Source organism: Ceratotherium simum, chromosome 11 (assembly GCF_057802395.1).
Source record: "Ceratotherium simum simum isolate JZ-2026a chromosome 11, ASM5780239v1, whole genome shotgun sequence".
In the NCBI taxonomy this organism is placed as follows: domain Eukaryota; kingdom Metazoa; phylum Chordata; class Mammalia; order Perissodactyla; family Rhinocerotidae; genus Ceratotherium; species Ceratotherium simum.
This window is the reverse complement of record NC_141910.1, coordinates 60,986,478-61,007,166: the sequence shown is the minus strand read 5'-3', so window position 1 is coordinate 61,007,166 and position 20,689 is coordinate 60,986,478. Positions and strand designations below refer to the sequence as shown.

Here is a 20,689-nt window from a genome sequence, read left to right as displayed (position 1 = left end):
TGTTGGTCAAAATGTGTTCTCTAGTACCAGTTTTCTCAAGAATGTCTTATGGAAATAAAAATCCCTCAGAATATAGGATGTTCTCAACTTTTGATCTGTTTCCTTTTTACTTGAATGAGCTTTTGGCTGTATAGAATCTGTGATTTATATTTTCTCTCCATTTATCTTATAAATAGTGCTCCACTGTCTTTTGCTGTAGAGCACTGCTATGGAGAAGATGGAGGACAGCTTGATTTTTTTCCCTCACTTGTGTGTGCAGTCTGCCCAAAGAATAATTCTTCAGCTTTGAAGTCAAATAATTTTACTAGGGCATGCCTCAGTGGTGATTATTCTACTCTATTTCTCTATTATATAATGTGACCTTTAATCTTTTAATAGTTTAAGGTATGCCTTAAAAATCTTCTGATAATTTAGGATGTTTTCTTGATTTATATTATCGCATAAATTTGCATCTTTATATTTATCGCATACAACCCTCTCCTGCTTTCCACACAACATAATTTCAGTGTTTTTCTTCAGGGATTCCAATTCTGTGTATGTTGGATTATCTTAACCTGTGATCTTTTTCTATAATTTTTCTCTCTAAAATCTTATTTTTCAATTCTACTAGTTTCCAGAGATCTATCATTTAACATTTTATCATCTCTTCTCTGATTCTTGCATTTCCACTTTAAGACCCTGCTTTACTAAGTTTTTAAGAATCACAGCAAATGTTTAGTCACAATTTTCACCTATCCTTTGGCAGCTATTCTAGTGAGAGTTCTTCATCTGTTATTAGTGTTTGCTCTTCTTTGTCTGTCTTTTTCTCATAGTATCTTTGCATATGTTCTGTGCTGGTTCTCTTTTTATTACTCATCACTTAAGCAGATTGGTTTTCCATGGAATAATTAGAGAGTTTCTGGGGAAGATCAAGGATAGTATTTTAAGACTGACTTGTTTTCACAATTCAAAAGCTCCCTTCTTCTTTGCTGTCACAGAAAAAAAACTATTTTCTACAAATGTGACTTATCTATGTGATCATGTATTTAGCCCTGTTTTCTCTGAGACGGCATATATCAGAAAAAACTAGTAAAAATTCACTTCCTAAAGGTTCGAGGTAAAAAGGCTATAACTTTTTTTTTTTTTTGCCACTGTCAGCAAAGGGAGTGTAGTGACTATTGGCAGGAGCCACCCTTCTCACAGTTTGGCTTTGAAACACAGAGGAATGCAGTTCTCTTTGTGATTTTGAGTAATTTCAAAAGAGAATAAATAAGGACTGGTCGGCTTATGTCACCATATTCAAACCAGGTATCTATAGCACCCTTTCTTACTTCTATTTTTGGGTATGTTTTATAATTTATATATTTTTACAGTAGTACAAGTATATAATTTATCAAAAAATATAGAAATATGAGAGAAAGTTACTCAAAAATACCTTTTTGAGGAGCTGTATGATTTAAAACATTTGAAATCTGCCTAGGATGTAGAAAGCTGGAAATATTGTTACTCCTATCCTAACAACAAGAAAAAGCCAGCTAATGTAAAAAATCATAACTTTTCTTGAGCTCGTTAGAGAGCTGAGGTAACAGGACAACCAACTAACATAAAATCTAAGGGGGGAAAAACTAAGGAAAAATCTAAGGTATCTTCAAAGACAGATGGAATTCAAATACTGGCACATCTGTGGCAGAGCACTGAAGGAAGACATACCAGACACCATACAAGCAGGTATGAAAAATTCAGGTAATTTTTTTAAAGCAAATTGATAAAGAACAAGTGTGGGCTAATGAGAGAGAGCACAGAAGTCCTGGAAGCCACAGACACAGAAATACACACTTCCTTACAGGATTTTTTTCCACACATCACTAGTTACTTATGAGAAAGACTGCAGGCAGGGTGAGAGATGAAAGAATGCAGTCCTTGGTAGTGCAGGCTTAGAGGAGAGGAGCAGCTGTCACTGTGAGAAAAGGCTAAAACTCTGCCTTGTCCTATATCTCCTAAGGAACAAAAGTCTTGAGCTGCTAGATTAAGGGCTTCAAACACTGTTACCCCCAAGGCACAGGTAAAGATCTACTGCTATGGGGAAGGGGAAAGGAAAAACCCTCCACCCCCAGGAAAGGGACAGGAGACTGTTATGGACCCAGATCATTAGATATCTCCCTTCACTGGGGGAAAGGCAAGATCAATGATAAAACTTCATCCCTAAGACCTAGGGAGTTACAAGTGCTGTCTTAGATTTAGGCTAAACTAGAACAACAGAGAATGCCATTGCCCCCACCCCCACCCCCCACCCCCTCATCACCAACCTAGTTGGCAGAAACAAAGAAGCAACTGTTGGGAAAGGGTTAACAATATAGAGACCATCTCTGAGGTGGGAACACAAAGAGACGCCCTAAAGCTGAAAATGGGACAGGAATATTGTGAAAAACCCTCCAGCACCCTACCAGAGGAATTTGATGCCAGTAATGAAATGAAAGTAACAACAGCAACAACAAAATGTGTACCTAGTCAAACTCCTGATTTGGTTGACTTAATTCATCACACTAATTGCTATCAGAAAAGGAGGCATGCCTAATATCAGGCAAAAATACTATTTACCAAAGGTTCTACTGTCTACATAGTGATTGGAATTTAATAAAAGATTTATGAGACTGCAATAAAACAAAACAAAAAGAGCAATCAACTTTCAAGAGAAAGTAATTAACAGAAGAAGACTCAGTGATGACCTATATGTCATAAATATAACAAAGGGATTGAAAGTAACTATGATTAATATCTTAACAACTCTATTGAAAGGTGGATGACATATATTAGTAGATTAGTAATTTCAGCAAAGAAAGGGAAAAGATAAGAGTTGAATGGAAATGCTAGAAATAAAATTATGAAATGATGAATGCTTTTAGAGTCAACATAGCTGAGGAAAGAATCAGTGAACTTGAAGATTGATCAGTAGAAATTACCCAAACTGAAAATAAAGAGGAAAAAGAATGGGGAAAAAAGAACAAGCCATTGAAATGCTGTGGAACACACACACACACACACACACACACCATATTCAAACTGCTGAAACACAAAGAAATATAGAAAATCTTGAAGGCAACCAGAGAAAAATAGACACATTACATCCAGAGGACCAAAGAAAAGACTCTCCAACAATTTGTTGTCAGAACCTATGCAAGAAGACAATGGATAAGTATCTTTAAAGTGCCCAAAGAAAAATAGAGTAAATGCAGAAAGCTGTATCTAGTCAAAATGAAATATATTTTTTTAAATGAAGGAGAATAAAGAGTTTTTAGGCAAAAAAAAAAAAAAAAAAAAAAAACACTGTGAGAGCTTTCCTGAACAGCATATCAGTTCTACATGATATGTTAAAATATGGTCCTCTGGAAAAACCTGGATCTACACAAAGAAATGAAGATCCCTGGAAATGGTCAGAATGAAGATGGATACAAAAGATATATTTTTTGTCTTGTCCTTATGTATTCTAAAGATAATTGATTACCCAAATATAAAATAGAAGCAAGGTATTGTGAGTTCATAGTATAGGTGAAAGTAAAATGTATGACAATAGTACAAAAAATGGGAGGAAGAGATTGAAAGTATACTGTTGTAAGGTTCTTAAACTGTACATGATGTGGCATAATATTGTTTGAAAGTAGACTTTCATTTCTTAAAGTTTTATATTGTAAGTCCTAGGGTAACCACTGAAAAATTTAAAATGAGATATAAGTCAATAGTGGAGATAAAATGGAATCCTAAAAATATACAATACACGCAATAAATTCAAAAGCAAAAGATAAGAAAAGGGAAAAGAAACAACAGATGGAACATACTATAAAAAACTGGGAAGATAGTAGATTTTAATCCTACCAAAGCAATGATCATATTAAATGTAAATGGTCTAAAAACAGCAATAAAAACACAGACATTGTCAGATTGTACAAAAAAGCAACACAAACTATATATCTTACAAGAAAACCAAATTAAAGATAGAGACAATTTAAATGTAAAACCATAAATAGGTTAAAAGCAAAAACATAGAAAAGATATACCATACAAACATCAGTACAAAAAAAAAAAAAAAATGGGGCTGGCCCCATGACGTAGCGGTTAAGTGCGCGTGCTCCGCTGCTGGCGGCCCGGGTTCGGATCCTGGGTGCACACTGATGCACCTCTTGTCAGGCCATGCTGTGGCAGCGTCCCATATAAAGTGGAGGAAGATCGGCACGGATGTTAACTCAGGGCCAGTCTTCCCTGAGCAAAAAGAGGGGGATTGGCATGGACATTAGCTCAGGGCTGATCTTCCTCGTGCACACACACACACACACACACTAAATAAATAAATATTAAAAAACAAACCCCCAAAATGCTAGAGTGTTTATATGAATATCAGACAGAGGGGCATTACATAATGAAAAGGGATTAATTCATGAAGAAGACATAATAATCCTACATATTTGGGCACTGAATAACAGAGATTAAAAATACATGAAGCAAAACTGATATAATTGAAAGGGGAGATAGATTAATCCTCAATTAACCCTTCAATGCTGCCTCCTCAATAGTGGATAGAAGAAGTAAAGAGAAAGTCAATGACAATATTACAAACCTAGGCAATATGACCTGAATAATACACTATCAGTTCACTTAATCTAAGTGACATTTATTGAATACTCAACCCAACAATAGCAGAATAAATATTCTTTTCAAGTACACATGAAACATTCACCAAGACAGACCATATTCTGGGCATAAAACACTCCTCAACAAATTTAAAGAATTGAAATCACACAAAATATATTCTCTTACTACAGCATAATTCTACTTGGAATCAATAACAGAAAGGTATCTGGGGAAATTCCAAATATTTGACAATTAAATAACCCACTTCTAAATAACCCATAAGTCAGAGGAAGTCACAGGGAGATTAAAAAATACTTTGACTTGAATGAAAATTACAAACCACCTATCAAAATTCGTGGGATGTAACTAGAGCAGCATTTAGAGGAAATTTTATAGTATTAAATGCTTATTTTAGAAAAGAAGAGAAGTCTCAAATCAGTGGCCTCAACTTCCACCTTTATAAACTTAGGAAGAGCTGGTTGTTGAAAAGATAAATAAAATTGTTAAAGTCTAGCCAGATTGAACAAGGGGGAAAGAAAAACAAAAGAGAAGACAAATATTACTAATACCAGGAATGGAAAAGGGATACATCATTAAAAATAGTAAAAGCATAATAAGAAAATATGAAAAACTTTATGCCCATGTATTCAATGACTTAAATGAAATAGACAAATTCCTTGAAAGACACAAACTAATAAACATCCAGAAAAGGAAGGAGAAGAAAGAAAATCGGAATAGTAGTTTTGTATCTAATGAAAATAATTGAATTGTTAGTTAAAGGCCTTGCTACATAGACAAGCCCAAGCCCAGATGGCTTCTCGGATAATTCTACCACACATTTAAAGAAGAAATAATACCAACTCTACACAAAGTCTTCCAGAAAATAGACAGGGGGAAAATACTTCCCCCTTGTTTTATGAGGTCAGCATTACTCTGTAAGATATTACAAGAAAAGAACACTATAGACTTATACTCCTCAGGAACATAAAGAAAAAAAATTTCTAAACTAAATTTTAACGAATTGGATCCAGTGCTATAAAAAAAGGGTAATACAACATGGCCAAGTTGAACTTATACTAGTAATATAAAGATGCTTCAACATTTTAAAATCCTTTAAGATAATTTATATATCAACAGACTAGAGAAGCTACATGATTTTCTCAATTGATGCAGAAAAGGCATTTGACAAAATTCAACATATATGTATTATAAAAGCTCTCAAAAAACTAGGAATAGAAGGCGACTCTTTTAATCTGACAAAGGGCATCTTCAAAAAACCCACAGATAATATAATTCAGAGTTAAAGACTGAATGATCTCCACCTAAGATCAGGGAACAAGGCAAGGATGTCCACTCTTATCACTCTTACTGAACATTGTACTAAAGGTACTACCAGCAGTAATAAGGCAAGAAAGATTAAAAGATATACAGAATAGAAACATAGAAATAAAAGTGTTTTTATTTATAGTCAACATTGTCTACATAGAAAATCTCAAATAATCTACAAAAATTTTACTATAACTAACAAGTGACTTTAACAAAATGCAGGATACAAGGTCAATATACAAAAACCAGTTGTGTTTCTGCATATTTGCAATAAACAATTTGGAAATTAAAATTTTTAAAGTATTATTTACAATAGCACCAAAAATTATGAAATACTTAAGTATAAACCTAATAAAATACGTGTGATATTTGTATGCTGAAATCAAGAGAACATTGATGGAAAAAATCAAAGATGACCTAAATACATGAAGAGATATCCCCATGTCCAAGGACTGAAAGACTTGATATTGTTAAGATATCTATTCTCTCAAGATTAAGCTATAAATTCAACAAACATAATCACAATCAAAATTGCAGCAGGATTCTTTTTTCCAGAAATGGAAAAGCTAATTATTAAATCTACATGAAAATGCAAAGGAATCAGAACATCCAAAAAATTTTTGAAAAATAACAAATCTGGAGGTCTCCCATCACCTGATCTCAAGACTTATTATAAAACTGTGATACTCAAGACAGTGTGATATTGGTAAAGGGTTAAATATCTATATTAAAGGAACAGAAAGCCAGTATTTTCCACAGATAGTGCTGGAACAATTAGGATATACATACGCAGTAAAAATGAATCTTAACCAATACTTTGCACAAATACAAAAATAAATTCAAAATAGGTCATAATCTTAAAAAAATAAAACCTAAAATTATAAAACCTCTGTACAAAAATAAAAGAGGAAATTTTTGTAACTTCTGGTTTTAGGCAAAGAATTCTTAGATATTACATCAAAAGCACAATTGGAACAAGAACAAATTGATAAATTACACTTCACCAAAATTATAAATTTCTGCTCATTGAAAGACGCTGAAAGATGTTAAGAGACTGAAAAGATAAGCACAGACTGAGAGAAAATATTTGCAAACACATATCTGATAAAGGACTTTTATCCAGAATATATAAGGAATTCTCAAACTTCAATAATAAAAAAACCAAACAACCCGATGGCAAATAAGTACCTGATAAGATGCTCAGTACCACTTGTCATTGGAAATGCAGATTAAAACCACAATGAGATACCATTATATGACCACTAGAATAGCTTAAAACAAATCAACAACTGACACTATCAAATACTGGCAAGGATGCAGAGCAACAAAATCTCTCATCTAGGGCCATTGGGAATACAAAGTGGTAAGGTCACTTTGGAAAATTGTTTGGCAGTATCTTATAAAGTTAAACATATAGTTACCATGTGACCTAGTAATCCCATTTCTAAGTATTTACCCAAGAGAAATGAGATCTTATGTTTACACAGAACCCTGTATGCCAATGCTTTATAGTGATTTATAAATGCCAAAAACTAGAAATGACCTAAATATTTTTCTAGAGGTAAATGGAGAAAGAAAATGTGGTACATCCATAGAACAGAACACTACTCAGCAATAAAAAGGAATGAACTACTGATACATGGAATGACATGGATGAATTTCAAAGGCATTATGCTAAATAAAAACAGTCAGATTCAAATGATCGTATCCTGTGTGGCTCCATTTATATCACATCTGGGAAAGGCAAAACTATAGGGGCAGAAATCAGATTAGTGGTTGACAGATCCTGGAGATAGGGATTGAGGATGACTACAAAGAGGGATGAGGGAATTTTGTGAGTAAGCTGAGTATTTTGAGTTTGGCTGTGGTTTTACAACTGTATGTATTTCTCAAAACTCTTAGAACCATTCACTAAAAAGGATGAATTTTACTGTATGTTAATTATACCTCAGCAACTCTGATGAAAACATAGGCACACACATACACATACACACAGATACACTATTCCAAAATGTCAAGATGAGGTAGAGATCCAATCAGGAGACATCCATTACTAGTCCTAGTACCACACTGGAGGCTACACTGCGAGTGTCAAATTACTCCTCTATGGCTGTTCCTTTTACTGGTGACTCTCATATCTCCTCCATCTAAGACAATTAGGACACTATCATGACCAAATCACAAGCCCCATGACCAACATATTTGAAAGCCTTAGGTAGGAATTTTACCTCATAACTTCTCATCAGTGGAACACGTGGCAAAGCCTGGTCTTTATAGGAAAGCTACCCTTTTTATGTGAAAAAACATTTTTATCTGCTGCCAGAAGGACTGCATAATGAAAACAAGTATGCTTAGTAGAAGTTTGTAGAGTATTCCTGCAATGACTGGTGTTGGCTTCAAAACTGCAATTGTTTAATGGGAAAATAAAATGATTTAAAACATAGAAAAAAGAACTCATAAATGCAAAATCTAAAAGAAATTTGGATTATTTAGATGATGAGATGAGAAAATGGTATTTGAAGATTATCTTGAAGTAATTCCTCTTTTGATTTTTTTTTTTTCCTGAGAAAGATTCACTTTGAGCTAACATCTGTTGCCAATCTTTCTCTTTTTGCTTGAGGAAGATTTGCCCTGAGCTAACATCTGTGTCAGTCCTCCTCTATTTTGTATGTGGGTTGCCACCACAGCATCGCCGCCACCGAGTGGTGTTAGGTCTGTGCCCAGGAACTGAACCCAGGATGCCGAAGAGGAATGTGCCAAACTTAACCACTAGGCCACGGGGACAGCCCCTTGAATTTTTCTTTCTTTTTTTTTTTTGCTGAGGAAGATTTGCCTTGAGCTAACATCCATTGCCAATCTTCCTCTTTTTGCTTAGGAAAATTGGCTCTGAACTAACATCTGTGCCCATCTTCCTCTATTTTATATGTGGGACGCTGCCACAGCATGGCTTGATGAGTGTTGTGTCGGGCCGCACCCAGGATCTGAACCTGTGAACCCCATGCTGCTGAAGCAGAGTGCGCAAATTTAACCACTATGCCACCAGGCCAGCTCCCCCTTGAATTTTTTTTTTAATGTTCTTTTTTTGGAGATCTTCCACATTTCAATAATAGTTAAAGGCTAATAATATACAATGAGCTCCGAATTTCAGCAAAGCAGACTTATGTAAAATATAACAAAGGATTTTCCTCTCAATAGTAAACTTTGTTAATACTGAACAACTTCATAACATGAGATCAAGGCTTCCAAAGAAGCTATTTAGGAAGGGACTATTAAGTTAAACACATACATGCACACATACACATACAACCATGAGGTGAGTTAGTAAAACTTTCCAGCCTTCAACTAGCCTATTCATACTTTCATAAATTTAATAAAAAATAACAACACTACCTATATAAGTTTATCTTACGTTCAAGAAGAGCTGAGGAAAAAAAGGCCAATTAAATTTGTTGCTAAGACTCATAGATTAAAACTGAATGATCCATCAGTTCCAATTCAGTTTGGAGAATGTTTTGATGTTTCAAATTTCCTTTGGTTCAGAAGCTGTATGTTTTGTTCACTTTAGACCGTGACTTGAACACTTCTGTTCATGGATTGATTCCAAATTTAAATATTCAGTTTCAGTTTGATTAGATGTTCATAGTTTGCACTTGTTTGTGGTTCATTATTTGATTCAATTCAAGCTCTCAGTTTTGCAGATTTTCTCAATTAAGTGATTCTTTTATGGAGTTTGAGGGTATGGACAGAGAGGTTCAACAAATGTTTATTAACCTATTGGAAATGACTGTTACTATTTTGAGAACCTATTGTGTAGAAATGGCTTATCGGTAAGCTGTATTACCTCTGTTACTAATAATTTGGAGGAGGTGAACTCATTAACACGAGAAGATCATAGAAACATTTCCAAAAGGACAGATAAAAGAATGTTAAAACTAAAAAAAAAACAGCAGCAGATGCTTCAAAATGAGGAGTTCACAAAAGAAAGGGAGAAAACTGCAAAGGATGAAAAGTGAGGTGTGGCCTGCCTAAGATAATTTAAAGGCCATCACAGTGAACAAATATTTACATCTATATGTTGGAAAATAAGTAGATGAAAATTAACTAGAGCCTATTGAACCTACCTGAGCAAGAGGCTTATTCTCAAATAGTGTTTCATGTTGAAAGAATTTGTCCAGCCCGTGCTCCTTGGCAATGTGTTCGGACTCGTCAGAGAAGAGGACAGCATCCCCATCAAAGGCCACGCGGAGCTGTGTGTCACAGTAAGCTATGTCTTTGGCTCCATCAAACATCGTTGCAGAGGCAATTCCTGGCACACCATGGGGATTGATTAATACTCTTCTCAGGGCCATGAATTTTAGTTTCTACCATTAAAAAAAGTCCTCCCAGACCTTGCATTTCCTCTCTAGCTATTACCTGATGACTCAACTCCTCATCACAACCACACATCTCGGAAAAGTTGTCTACACGCTACATCCGTTTCTATAACAGATGGGAAAGTGTGAAATGGGTTGTAGGACAATCACTGAGGATGCCCACCTTAGGAAGGTCAAAGCTCTACAAGACGAACTTAAGGCCTGCCACTGAGGAAACACCTTAGCAGAAAATCCAACAAGCACATAAACCACAATCAGACGTGAAGCCCAATGGAAGGAACCACTAGCACAAACCTCTTTATTAACTAGAGGGATAAAACCAAACCAATACCTTCTTGTATTGCTTCTTGTACTTTTTCAGAATCCGCAGAAAGATATAAGTTGGTAAGATATGCCTTCAAATAGCCAATGGGGCTTTTTCCACCAGTCAGACAGAAGCGGTCAATTAGTAAGCCTATTATCAGGCAAGAAAGACTGTTATGTCAGAGACTAAAGACAATATACTTACTGTAAATGCAAATGAAAGTTATCTTAGGAATAACTGAGTGCCTATTGAGGTTTCAGAATGACCTTCATAGCACCAGTATTGAAAAATGTCTCAGCTATTTTATAATGGTGGATGTGTTTGGTGCATGATAGTTCATGAAGTACATCCACACGGACCATGACAATTTACTTTCACAACGACTCTATGGCAGGCGTAATTATCCTCAGGACAGAAAAAGAAACTGAGACATAAACACTTGTCTAAGCCTGCTGGTTCACGTTGACTCTTGTCTAGGCTAGAACAGTGCTTTTTTCCTTCAAAAGAGCCTCCTCACTTGTTAAAAAGGCCAGTTAATGTGTGGCTCTATTTTAAGTACCATTTCCGTATTTCTTCAGTAACAATGCAATAGTAATAATAGGTAGTATTAGGATTTAAACTATTTTCTAAAAACAACAATGAAAGGTCTGAAATTGTCTCTTTCCTGACCTGAAATTTTAAATGCAATTAATAGCAGACTAAACATTAATATACCATTAAATCCCTGTCAAATCAGCAACAATTAAAAAACAACACTAGATGTTGGCGAGAGGCTTGTAAAATAGGCATCCCATAGACTATGGATGAAAGCATTACTTGGTACAAGCTATCTAGTAAATAATTTGACAACAATAGGTATCAAAAGCATTTAACAGGTTTGTACATTTTGACCTAGCATTCCTTTTTTTTTAGGAGTTTATTCTAACAGAATAATCTGAAATTCTGATACAGATTTACGTAGAAAGGTGTCCATGCAGGAGTATTTATAAAAGTAAAACATTGTTCAACAATGTGAGAATAAAGTATAACATTACGCATATAAGATTATGTACCCACTCAGAATGTTTTTAGACATATGTTATCACATATCTGAATAGATGCAGACGATATAAAGTAAGATTTTGAGTCTATTCAGTTGTTTATCATCTGCATGGACCAAGAGAGTAGATAGGGTCCAGTGACAGTTGAGGTGTAAGTGTTTGCTGTGGTATTAACAGAATACTCCCACTTTTTCGCTTAATTCAACATTGGGCATAAGTGGCACAAAAGTGTACTCTACAAATCTTTAAATAATATTAATTTAATGATCGGCGATTATTTGGTGGCACTGGGGTCTTCAGAAATGATTAAAACTTGTCCCTCTTTCTCAAGGAGATCACAGTTCACTGAGGAGCTAGGCATGTAAATAGATAATTATAAGATAACAAAAACCATAGCAGAGAGAGATACAAATTGCCTTCGGCACCCAGAGAAGAGAAGTAACTAACTTTTCTAGGTGAAAGGTTGTTATTCCATGAATAAGGCTGCATAAGAAGAAGACTGGGCTCAATTCATTCATTAGCAGAATTAATAGGTAAATAACTATGATTCCTTATGATACTAGCCTTGATGGGCTCACTATGGTGAGGACAGATAGACCTAAATCACCTACTAAATGAAATGAGTATGTGTTGTAAAAATTATAGCTGCTATTTATTGAGTAGTTACTCTACGCCACTCATCTATGCTAAACCTTTTATACCTTCTCTCTTTTCATGTCATAACAATATGAAGGCTGCATGTTTGAAAGGCAAACATTTTTTAAAGTACGTCTCAGTAAGACATCAGCCTTATAATTAAGATAATATAATACAGAACTCATAACTTGTAATATATCTTGACTATTTATAAGTATGCCCAATTTAAACCTAGAATTTAAATATGCCAAATTTAAACCTTCTTTTGACTTGACATACTCATAAGACTGGATATGTTGCTTAGAAAATAGGCTAAAGGTCCCCAAATAAAGTCAGGTAATTCCACAACAGGAAAAATGAGGACTTTCTCTTAAAGTCTCCAAAACACTGATGGAAATGCTAGGAAGAGGCTAGAATCAATCAAATTTTCCATGTAAAGGAATAAAGAATTTTGCTGGCATGAGTATGGATTTGATGTGTGGGGACAGCAGCCAGGGAGAATCAGATTTTAAGAGTGGAAAGGAAAGGTGAAAACCTTTAAACCTTTACCATGTACCTGTGGTGAGCGAGAAGTTTGATCACACAGAGAAAGCCTCTGGGTCGACGGCTCCTTGAAGTCAAGTTCAGAAGTGAAAAACATAAAACAGAGAAATATATTGCAGGACCTGGGATTAAGACTTTGAAACTCACACTTGACAAGTTAAGTCCAGAGCTTTGGGCCCAACTTTGTGCTGAAGTTAAAAATGAACATGGCCTCTCTTGTTCTGACATAGGCAAATAAACATTCCTCACGCAGAAGAGGGTGTCAGTATCAAAGACATTGCGTTAGTTAGGCCGCAGTTAGCAAAATAACATGGCTTCTCTCTTCCAGAGCAGCGAGCTGTTCACCCACATGGTATTTATTTTACTTACCATAGTGATTGACGCTATTTATAAGACGCACTCCCACTTGGGCATGGTTATTAGTCATCAGCACAATATCAAATAAGTCCTGTTCATCAGGATACAGCTCTCGGAGTCTAGTGTTGACATGCTGCAGTGCCTGTAGGTTACAAACACCAGTGTGTGTCAGGAGAGCCAGGCAAGGTGGGCACTAGGAGTCTGGAGGGAAATGATCTTATCATATCAAATTCAAGTTCTGAAGACTCTTTACTGAAAGAGTATAGCTCCTTAAAGGCAGGGTTATGCCATTCATTTCTGTATTTTCAGCCTCTCATACACAAGACCTCAGTTAATGTTTACTGAATACACGGGTCACGTTTGTTGAAGACTGTACAACATTTGGTTTACTAGAATTATCTCTGTGGGGTAGGCAGAGAGAAGGCTCAGGTTAACTCTTTTATGCTTTGTCTATTTTTTTTTTTTTGACTCAAGAAATCTGCCTTTCTTGATCATCTGGTGATTATTTTTTTATTGTAAAAAATATAGACTCCTTCATGAATCTGCATTTTATCCTTGCGCAGAAGGATATCCATGCTAATGGTCTCTGTATTGTTCCTATTTTAGTATATGTGCTGCCAAAGTGAGCACTTGGTCTGTTTTTTAAACATGAGTCTTTAGACTAGGTTTGTGATTTCCTCCCATGCTTCTACCATGCCCTGTAAGCACTTTCTACTCACAACTTGTGGAGGTGTCATTTGTTTCTACCTGGTTATGATGTTATTGCGTAATATTTGTATTAGTTGTATAGGGGATCAGAGTTTTAAGTGCTATGCATTTCCGTAGAAGTTCAGAGAACCTTACTTTATTAAAATCACTCCCCTAAGTGCCAAGAGCTTCTTGATTTTCTTAATATTCTGTGTTTGGGGCAAGAGCAGCTAAAGTGAATTTCATATCATTTTGATGAGGCGTTTTATTTCTACTGCTTGGAATTGTAAACTCGTTATTCCGTCTTACTGCTCCTTCTAGGGGGGGAACAAAGGTTTCTGTATCAGGTCTCATGATTAGGACTCCACTTAGGTAAGCTCAACATCCCAAATCTAGGGCTGTATGCTGGAGTCCCTTCCTAACAGTCTGGACACCACCGTGAAAGCATAAACTGACCCAGGGTCAACCTCAAAAGAATGACGAGGGTGGACTAGGAATTATAAGGGAACCTGGATGACATCCCAAGGGTCGGCCTGGGTCCTTCCCTCGCCATCCAGAGTCCTGGCAGGCCAAAGACAGCTTTGCAGAGTACCTTGACAAAGCGGAACGCGGGCCCTGGGGTCAGGATGACGTTCTCGTTGGTGAGCTGATACTCCATATACTTTTCCAGACCCTCTTCTTCGTAGATTTTCCTGTCGTCCACCATGTTGAATAGCGCCCGGGATGACACAGCGATGGTGATGGCATGTTTGGGTTTGGGCTGCAGAGAGGGGCACCAACGGGAGGACAGTCACACAGACCCGAAGGAAACAGGAATAGGGCTCATCTCCAGGCAGAGGGGCAGGAAAACAGTTTGGCCCCTGCTTGGAGCACTGGCATGCTCTAGACAGCCAAGAGCTGGGACCCCCCACGAGGCTGCAGGGGGAGGTTTGGGGAGGACAAGCAGAGGGCTGGGAGGGACTTCTCTACGCCATGGAGAGGAGGGAGGCTGGGAGAGGATCCTGCTGCGAGGCTGCCAGGAGGGGCACCCGAGGTACCGTGGGTGGTGGGTCCTGCTCACCGGCTTGGGGCGCGAGCAGCTCGCGGTCTTCTCGTACAGCGTCCTCACGGATGCCCAGTAGGCTTCGTCCTCGTCCTCCTCTTCCTCCCGCCGCCGGGGCAGATCTGTCACACAGTCGTGGTCCAGCTGGGAGGAGTAGAGCGCCCTGCGCTGAGCATAGGACTTCCATTCGGTGGGAGGCGTGCGCGGATATTCCCGGGACTGCGGCGTGTCCCGGGAGTCGCGGATGTCCCGCACGATGCCGTGAGCCCAGGCTTCGGGATTCTCATACATCTTGCTGGTGCGCCGGGCCCCGGTCTTGGGCTGGATCTCCGGGGGCGTGGCAGGACTCGGGTTGGGAGGCTTGGGCGGCGTGGGCGGCGTGGGCGGTGAGGGCTGCGCCATCAGCTGCTGAGGCAACTCTTGCTGGCTAAGGGAGGTGGAGGAAGTCCCGGAGGTCGCGGAGCTATTGGGGAGCTGGAGCAAGAAAGTAGGCGTGTGAGTTAAATGCTCGCCTAGGACCCTCATCTCTGCCAAGCTGGATGGAGTCAAGGAACTGTCCTCTTCCCTCTGTTCCATTCCTAGGTCCTCGTTCATCTCAGCTCCTTTAAAGTAGGCTTAAAGGGGCTCAGACATTTCAGGGCTCCAGATGTTAACTATTTCTGTTAAGTGGACACAGAGGTAGTCTGCGTTCATTTTCCCATAGCTCCCCCATCAGCACCTCACACTTTTTTTTTTTCTTGAGTGGATAGGGCACAGGTCCTCTTCCTTGGCCTTAGGCAGCTGGCACATAGTTTGCAAAGTTCTGTCACTTGCTTCCCATATACCTGCTCAGTCAGAGACCGCCAGGTAGGACACAGGGCTTGAGCAAGGGACCTTGCTTGCCACTGCCTCCATCTGTGACCTCCAGTTAACTCCATGAGCAACTAGACCAGATGTTCCCACCAGAAGATTCTACAAAGAACCTCGGGCACATCCCTCTCCACACCTGCCCTGTGATTACTGCAATGGTTGCTGGTAAGGTTGGAAAGCTGTCCCCATCACCTTCAGAGCTTCCTGTGCCAGTGGAGCTCAAGTGGAGAGAATCATCTTCCGAAAGAGGAAGGAATCATTCTAGAGAAAGGACTCATTTCCTGAGATGTGCAATAAGTTATTAAGCATCTACATATTATTTCACTTTTTATGATTGTTTCATAAGTTTCAAAAGATATGTTCTTGATTAGATTACTGAGCCACTCCTCACAGAGATAGATGGATTGGTAGGAATACCTGTTCTCCCAGTGGCTGGATCTGTGTCATTCTGTCTGCATCCAAAAACTTAATCTCAAACTTTTTCTTCTTATCTGGCCAGGCCTAGCTAAGGGCCCAAAGTACCACACAATCTAACACTCTTCAACAATTTACCTCCTTTATTGACCTTTCCACCTCCTCTTCTGAGTCTTGAGTACTCAATAAATAGTTGTTGAATGAATGAAGGAAGGAAAGAGAAACCATAGAGTTTAATAATTAAGTATGCAGTTTATAGACCCAGAGACCCTGGGTTTTAATCCAACTCTATGAGCATTATTAATGTGAAATCTTAGGCAAGTTACTCTGTGTTGCAATTTTCTCAACTATAAAACGGGGCTTATAGGGGCATTTTTGTGAGGACTAAATTAGCTAAAACACATAAAGTATGTAGAACAGGGCCTGACACGTAGAAAACATCAATAAATGTGAACCGTTATTATTATTATTATTATCATTTTTTATCATATACTCCTCCCTTTCATCTTCATCTCTACCTTAAGACTGGCTGTCTTGCTTCTGGTCTCATCTACTGTTGGGGCTTTGGTGGATGGGCTCCGTGAAGTTCGGGACCACTGATTTCGTACGAGGTACCCTCGAGAGTCTGTCTTCGGCGCTGATATTTCTTGTGATCCCTTTCAAGGAGAGAAGAGACCCATGGGTGTAATACCCCATCACCCACTCCTTTCCTGCATGTGCCTACAGAATAGCCATGTCTAGCTAAACATAGCAACACACAGTGAGAAGGTCCCTGGCCTCTATGACACTTAATTCAACCTTGGCACTTGCATACTATTTTAGCTGTGGCCCAATCCTAACTTCTATGAGGAGCAATGAAGTGGAGATCCACCCAGGAGAGCATCCAAATCCAAGAAACAAATCTGATATCTCATGCTTTTTCACCCGTGACTCCTCTTATATGGAACTTAGTAGAGCTGACCATTTTTCCTCCCTTTTCCCCTTCTTCCCTTGAGGATAAGCCTGTTAGGAGCTGCTAAAAAGACATAGCCACTATTTGTGACCAGACTACAAAGATGAGGGCAGCTGGTACCTAACCAAGGCTGCAGCAGGGCTCCAAGACAGCCGCATAAGAGGGACTAGAGCCCTCCAGCACTCCATTCAGGAGGAACAAGAATGGAGGAGACCATGGAGAGGCAAGTGGAAGAGTGTCTATTCCCCGTATCCTTCCCCTCACCCAGATTGCCTGTGGCTTCCCTTCAAAGAGGTAGTTTGATCTCTGCTCACCCTGATCATGGTGATCTGCCGGCCCTGCTCCCACAACAGGCACATGTGAATATAAATACGTATTGTGCGGCAGGGGCCAAGGAGTACTGTTCCCTCAGCTGCACTAAGGCAGTGTCTACACGATGGGTGACACCGCATGGCGCAACATCTCAGCGAGTGATTCGGATTGACTGCACGCCTCATCTGAAAGATTGTGCAGAAAATAGTCAATGCCATGGCCAAACTCCCCATCCCTCCCTGATTTGAACAAAGAGCAGTCTCTTCCCCTAGGCTGAGCAGAGGAAGTGGCTGAGGTATCTACACCATATATTCTATGTGAACACGGGGATGTGTGCTGGAGGGGGAAGCAGGGACCAGCTTCTCCCACTTTTTCCTTAACTTCTCCATAAGGACATTGTTTATCCTTTAATATGAATCTGGACAGCTCAGTCTTCTCTCCCAGAACTCCCTTGCCCCCTGATATTTTCTATTATACTTTCTGCTCTTTAATTCTCTCACCGACTCTAAAGAGGTCAGCTCACCTGCGTGCTCAGACGAACTCCCGACTTCTCAGAATCCCTTCTTTTCTCTGCTTCCAGACTGTCTTTTGAATATCTCGATCCAGTTTCATTCTTAATATGAAAATAAAGAGTGTTTATTAACTTTTAATCTCAAGGGCATTAAAACCTTGGGTTTGGGAATAAAAGGATAAATAAAAATTAGGTTTTGTGTTTTTGCGAATATCAAAAAATACATAAATTTTAGACATTATTTTACCCCTATTATAACAAGCATGAGTAAAAATAACACATATCAGGGAACTATATCAATAAATTTTTAATATAGAAATTTATTCGCTTATAGATTTGAGGCATGAGGCATTTATCACTTAAAAAATAATATGGGAAATGCTATGGGAGAATTTTCCAAGGGTCAACACAACTTAGATTTAAATGTGGAATTGCTCAACAATATAACTTTTTTTTCTCCTTTACTCTGAAGATTCCTACTTATAGAACTTTGTCTTTTGCCATGTAGAATTGAAACTTCTCTTGTTTGTTTTCTTAATAAACTCTAACTCTGATTGTCTGTGGATCTAAGACTCACAAATATTACTCTGATTTTTAAAATCAAGGACTTTAATCCTGTACAGATCTATTGACAGGCATGTTTTCTATTGATATTTTCTAATTACTCATAGCATCTAGAGTGAAAAGACGTTTCTTATTAACAGACTAATAGGGAAGACCACGAAGAGGGCACAAGAAGATAACTCACTTCCTGGATGCCTATTCAATTATTTGTTTTCATTTTCAACTGCAGGAAATACTGTTGTATTGGAGCACTAATTGTACTGTTTCATGCTAATTCAGTAGCTGCAATTCGATGAAGATTAGTAGTATTTATCTATTTAAGGAGCTCAACTTCTAGCTCAGACCAAGGTGCTCCGGGGCAGTCTGTTCTGTCTCTTTATGCTCTATGCCTTGCACCCAGGAAAAATCTGATCGGTGTTAGTTGGATGATTGAATATGTGACTGCAGGGAATGGTGTAGCTATGTGGTCCTAGAACTAATCCTAAAATCCTTCCATCAACCACCCACACCATAAAATCTTGCCACTTCTAACTCCAAAAGATATTTTAAATTCAATCCCCCTTCTCCATCCCTATTATTGTTCCCTTGTTCCAAGCTTCAGATCATCATGGGCCTATATTCTTAGAATATAGCTTTTTGATCCGGTTTCATGGCCTCAAATCCCCCAACTTCTAGATCCATCCACTCCATTTATTTAGAGTGACATTTATAAAATGTAAATCAATTTATGCTTCATTTCTAGATAAGCTCTTCATTCACTTGGTTAGAGAGACCAGGAGCCTCATGATACATCCTTCCTACCTCCAACTTGCTTGCCCTCCACTCTACACTTTAACTCTATGTTCTGCTGATGCCAAATGACTTGTATTTGCCTATACACTACCCTTATTTTCTTGTAACCTCCTCTTCCCTGTAATCTTCTTTAAAACTCAGCTCAATGTGGCCGGGGAGAAGTTCCCAGAGTTACACATTACTCTGTGTTGCCTTTGTCTTTTGCACATAGTTTTACTGAGTATTGAATTGTACTTTGTTTATGTATTCTCTTTCCTACTATGCTATGCATTCCTCAAACTGTGTTTTCATCTCTGACCAATAACATATGAGCATATGTCAATAAATTCTTACTTGTTGGATTGGCTTATACTATGTGCTTTAATTCTCTTTTTCTCCACCTCCTTCATTTCCTTTACTTCCCCTCCCTTTTCTCTACATGTCGTCATCATCTGAAATTATTTGATTGTTGCAGAGCATTCCCAGAGGTAAATGATAGACTGATAACTACATTTACTCAGCTCTGTGGCAAGATTCTAGTATGTTCAGTTCTCTCACCTTCTTTTTCTGTTTCAGAGATGTTTGACTCATTTCTTAACTCTTGAAATTCTTTTGTTGTTATGCAGGTTTTCCTCTCCCCAGCTCCATTTCCTGTTGCTTCTGTTGCTCAGTCTAGGTTTGCATTTAGAATGTCAAATTTGTGACATCATATGTGATTCCATAGTAACAAACTGACTCTGAATGTGTGATTATAAGAAAAACCAATATTATTTCTTCATATTTGAGTACATCCACTCATAACCATTGTCTGGGTTTTTAGGAATTGATATCTAAAAAATGTTCAAGTGTTGAATATGTAGCAATATCGATATTGCTGCTTTCTTCTTTTTAAATCTCTTTAAGCGTTACTGTGCCACTCATCATATTAATTCCATTTGTGGCTGTACATTTTCTGGTACTGCCAAAATGAATGTCAAACTCCCTGTGGTCCCAATCAACTATTACTGTTCATTCTGACAGGTTTTGGAGAATTTTCTGCAAATCTGAAGACTATTTTTAACAGCTGAGATTTTGTTCTTGACATGGAGTTTAGACTTGAGTTTACTTTTAGTGTTTGGTGTTTCTTTCATAAGGGCACAGCCATTTCCATTTCACAAAGTTGAAGCATGTTCCCTATGGCTAGACACTGGCAGAATAACGCTTGCACTGTCTTTCCTGCTGTTTATCCCATTCTTACACATGTAAACACACATCTGTCCCTCTTGTGTATACACAGAGAAGAATATGTAAAATCTAGCCCCCAACTCTGGTTTATAGGGTCTAATAATGTTCTGCATTTTATGGTTCTGATTTTATCTTCACCCAAGTTTTAGGTAAGAGACATGTGCCATGCCAGCCTGAGTTGG

General features: G+C 38.2%; 1 protein-coding gene and 1 non-coding gene across 6 annotated transcripts in view; both read right to left on the bottom strand.

The window, feature by feature from the left end:
* The window catches only part of LOC101401621 (retinol dehydrogenase 14), a 29,197-nt gene extending 9,323 nt beyond the window's left edge, over window positions 1-19,874 (bottom strand). Inside the window, exons 1-9 of one of the 5 annotated variants that reach the window (XM_087437117.1) lie at window positions 19,842-19,874; window positions 17,960-18,050; window positions 17,440-17,570; window positions 16,692-16,829; window positions 14,929-15,384; window positions 14,461-14,628; window positions 13,194-13,323; window positions 10,633-10,755; window positions 10,050-10,234 (exon numbers count right to left, since the gene is read on the bottom strand). In XM_087437117.1, the coding sequence (XP_087293243.1) occupies window positions 10,050-10,234; window positions 10,633-10,755; window positions 13,194-13,323; window positions 14,461-14,628; window positions 14,929-15,384; window positions 16,692-16,829; window positions 17,440-17,570; window positions 17,960-18,050; window positions 19,842-19,874 (1,455 nt within the window). Of the gene's footprint in view, window positions 1-10,049; window positions 10,235-10,632; window positions 10,756-13,193; window positions 13,324-14,460; window positions 14,629-14,928; window positions 15,387-16,687; window positions 16,830-17,439; window positions 17,623-17,959; window positions 18,051-19,841 lie in introns of all 5 variants that reach the window. The other 4 variants (XM_087437116.1, XM_004418303.3, XM_087437115.1 and 1 more) reach the window with 4 other exon arrangements.
* LOC147916020 (U6 spliceosomal RNA) lies at window positions 13,700-13,811 on the bottom strand. The gene has a single exon (XR_015553706.1). It is a non-coding gene; the product is annotated as a U6 spliceosomal RNA (small nuclear RNA).
* Window positions 19,875-20,689: the final 815 nt, after the last annotated feature.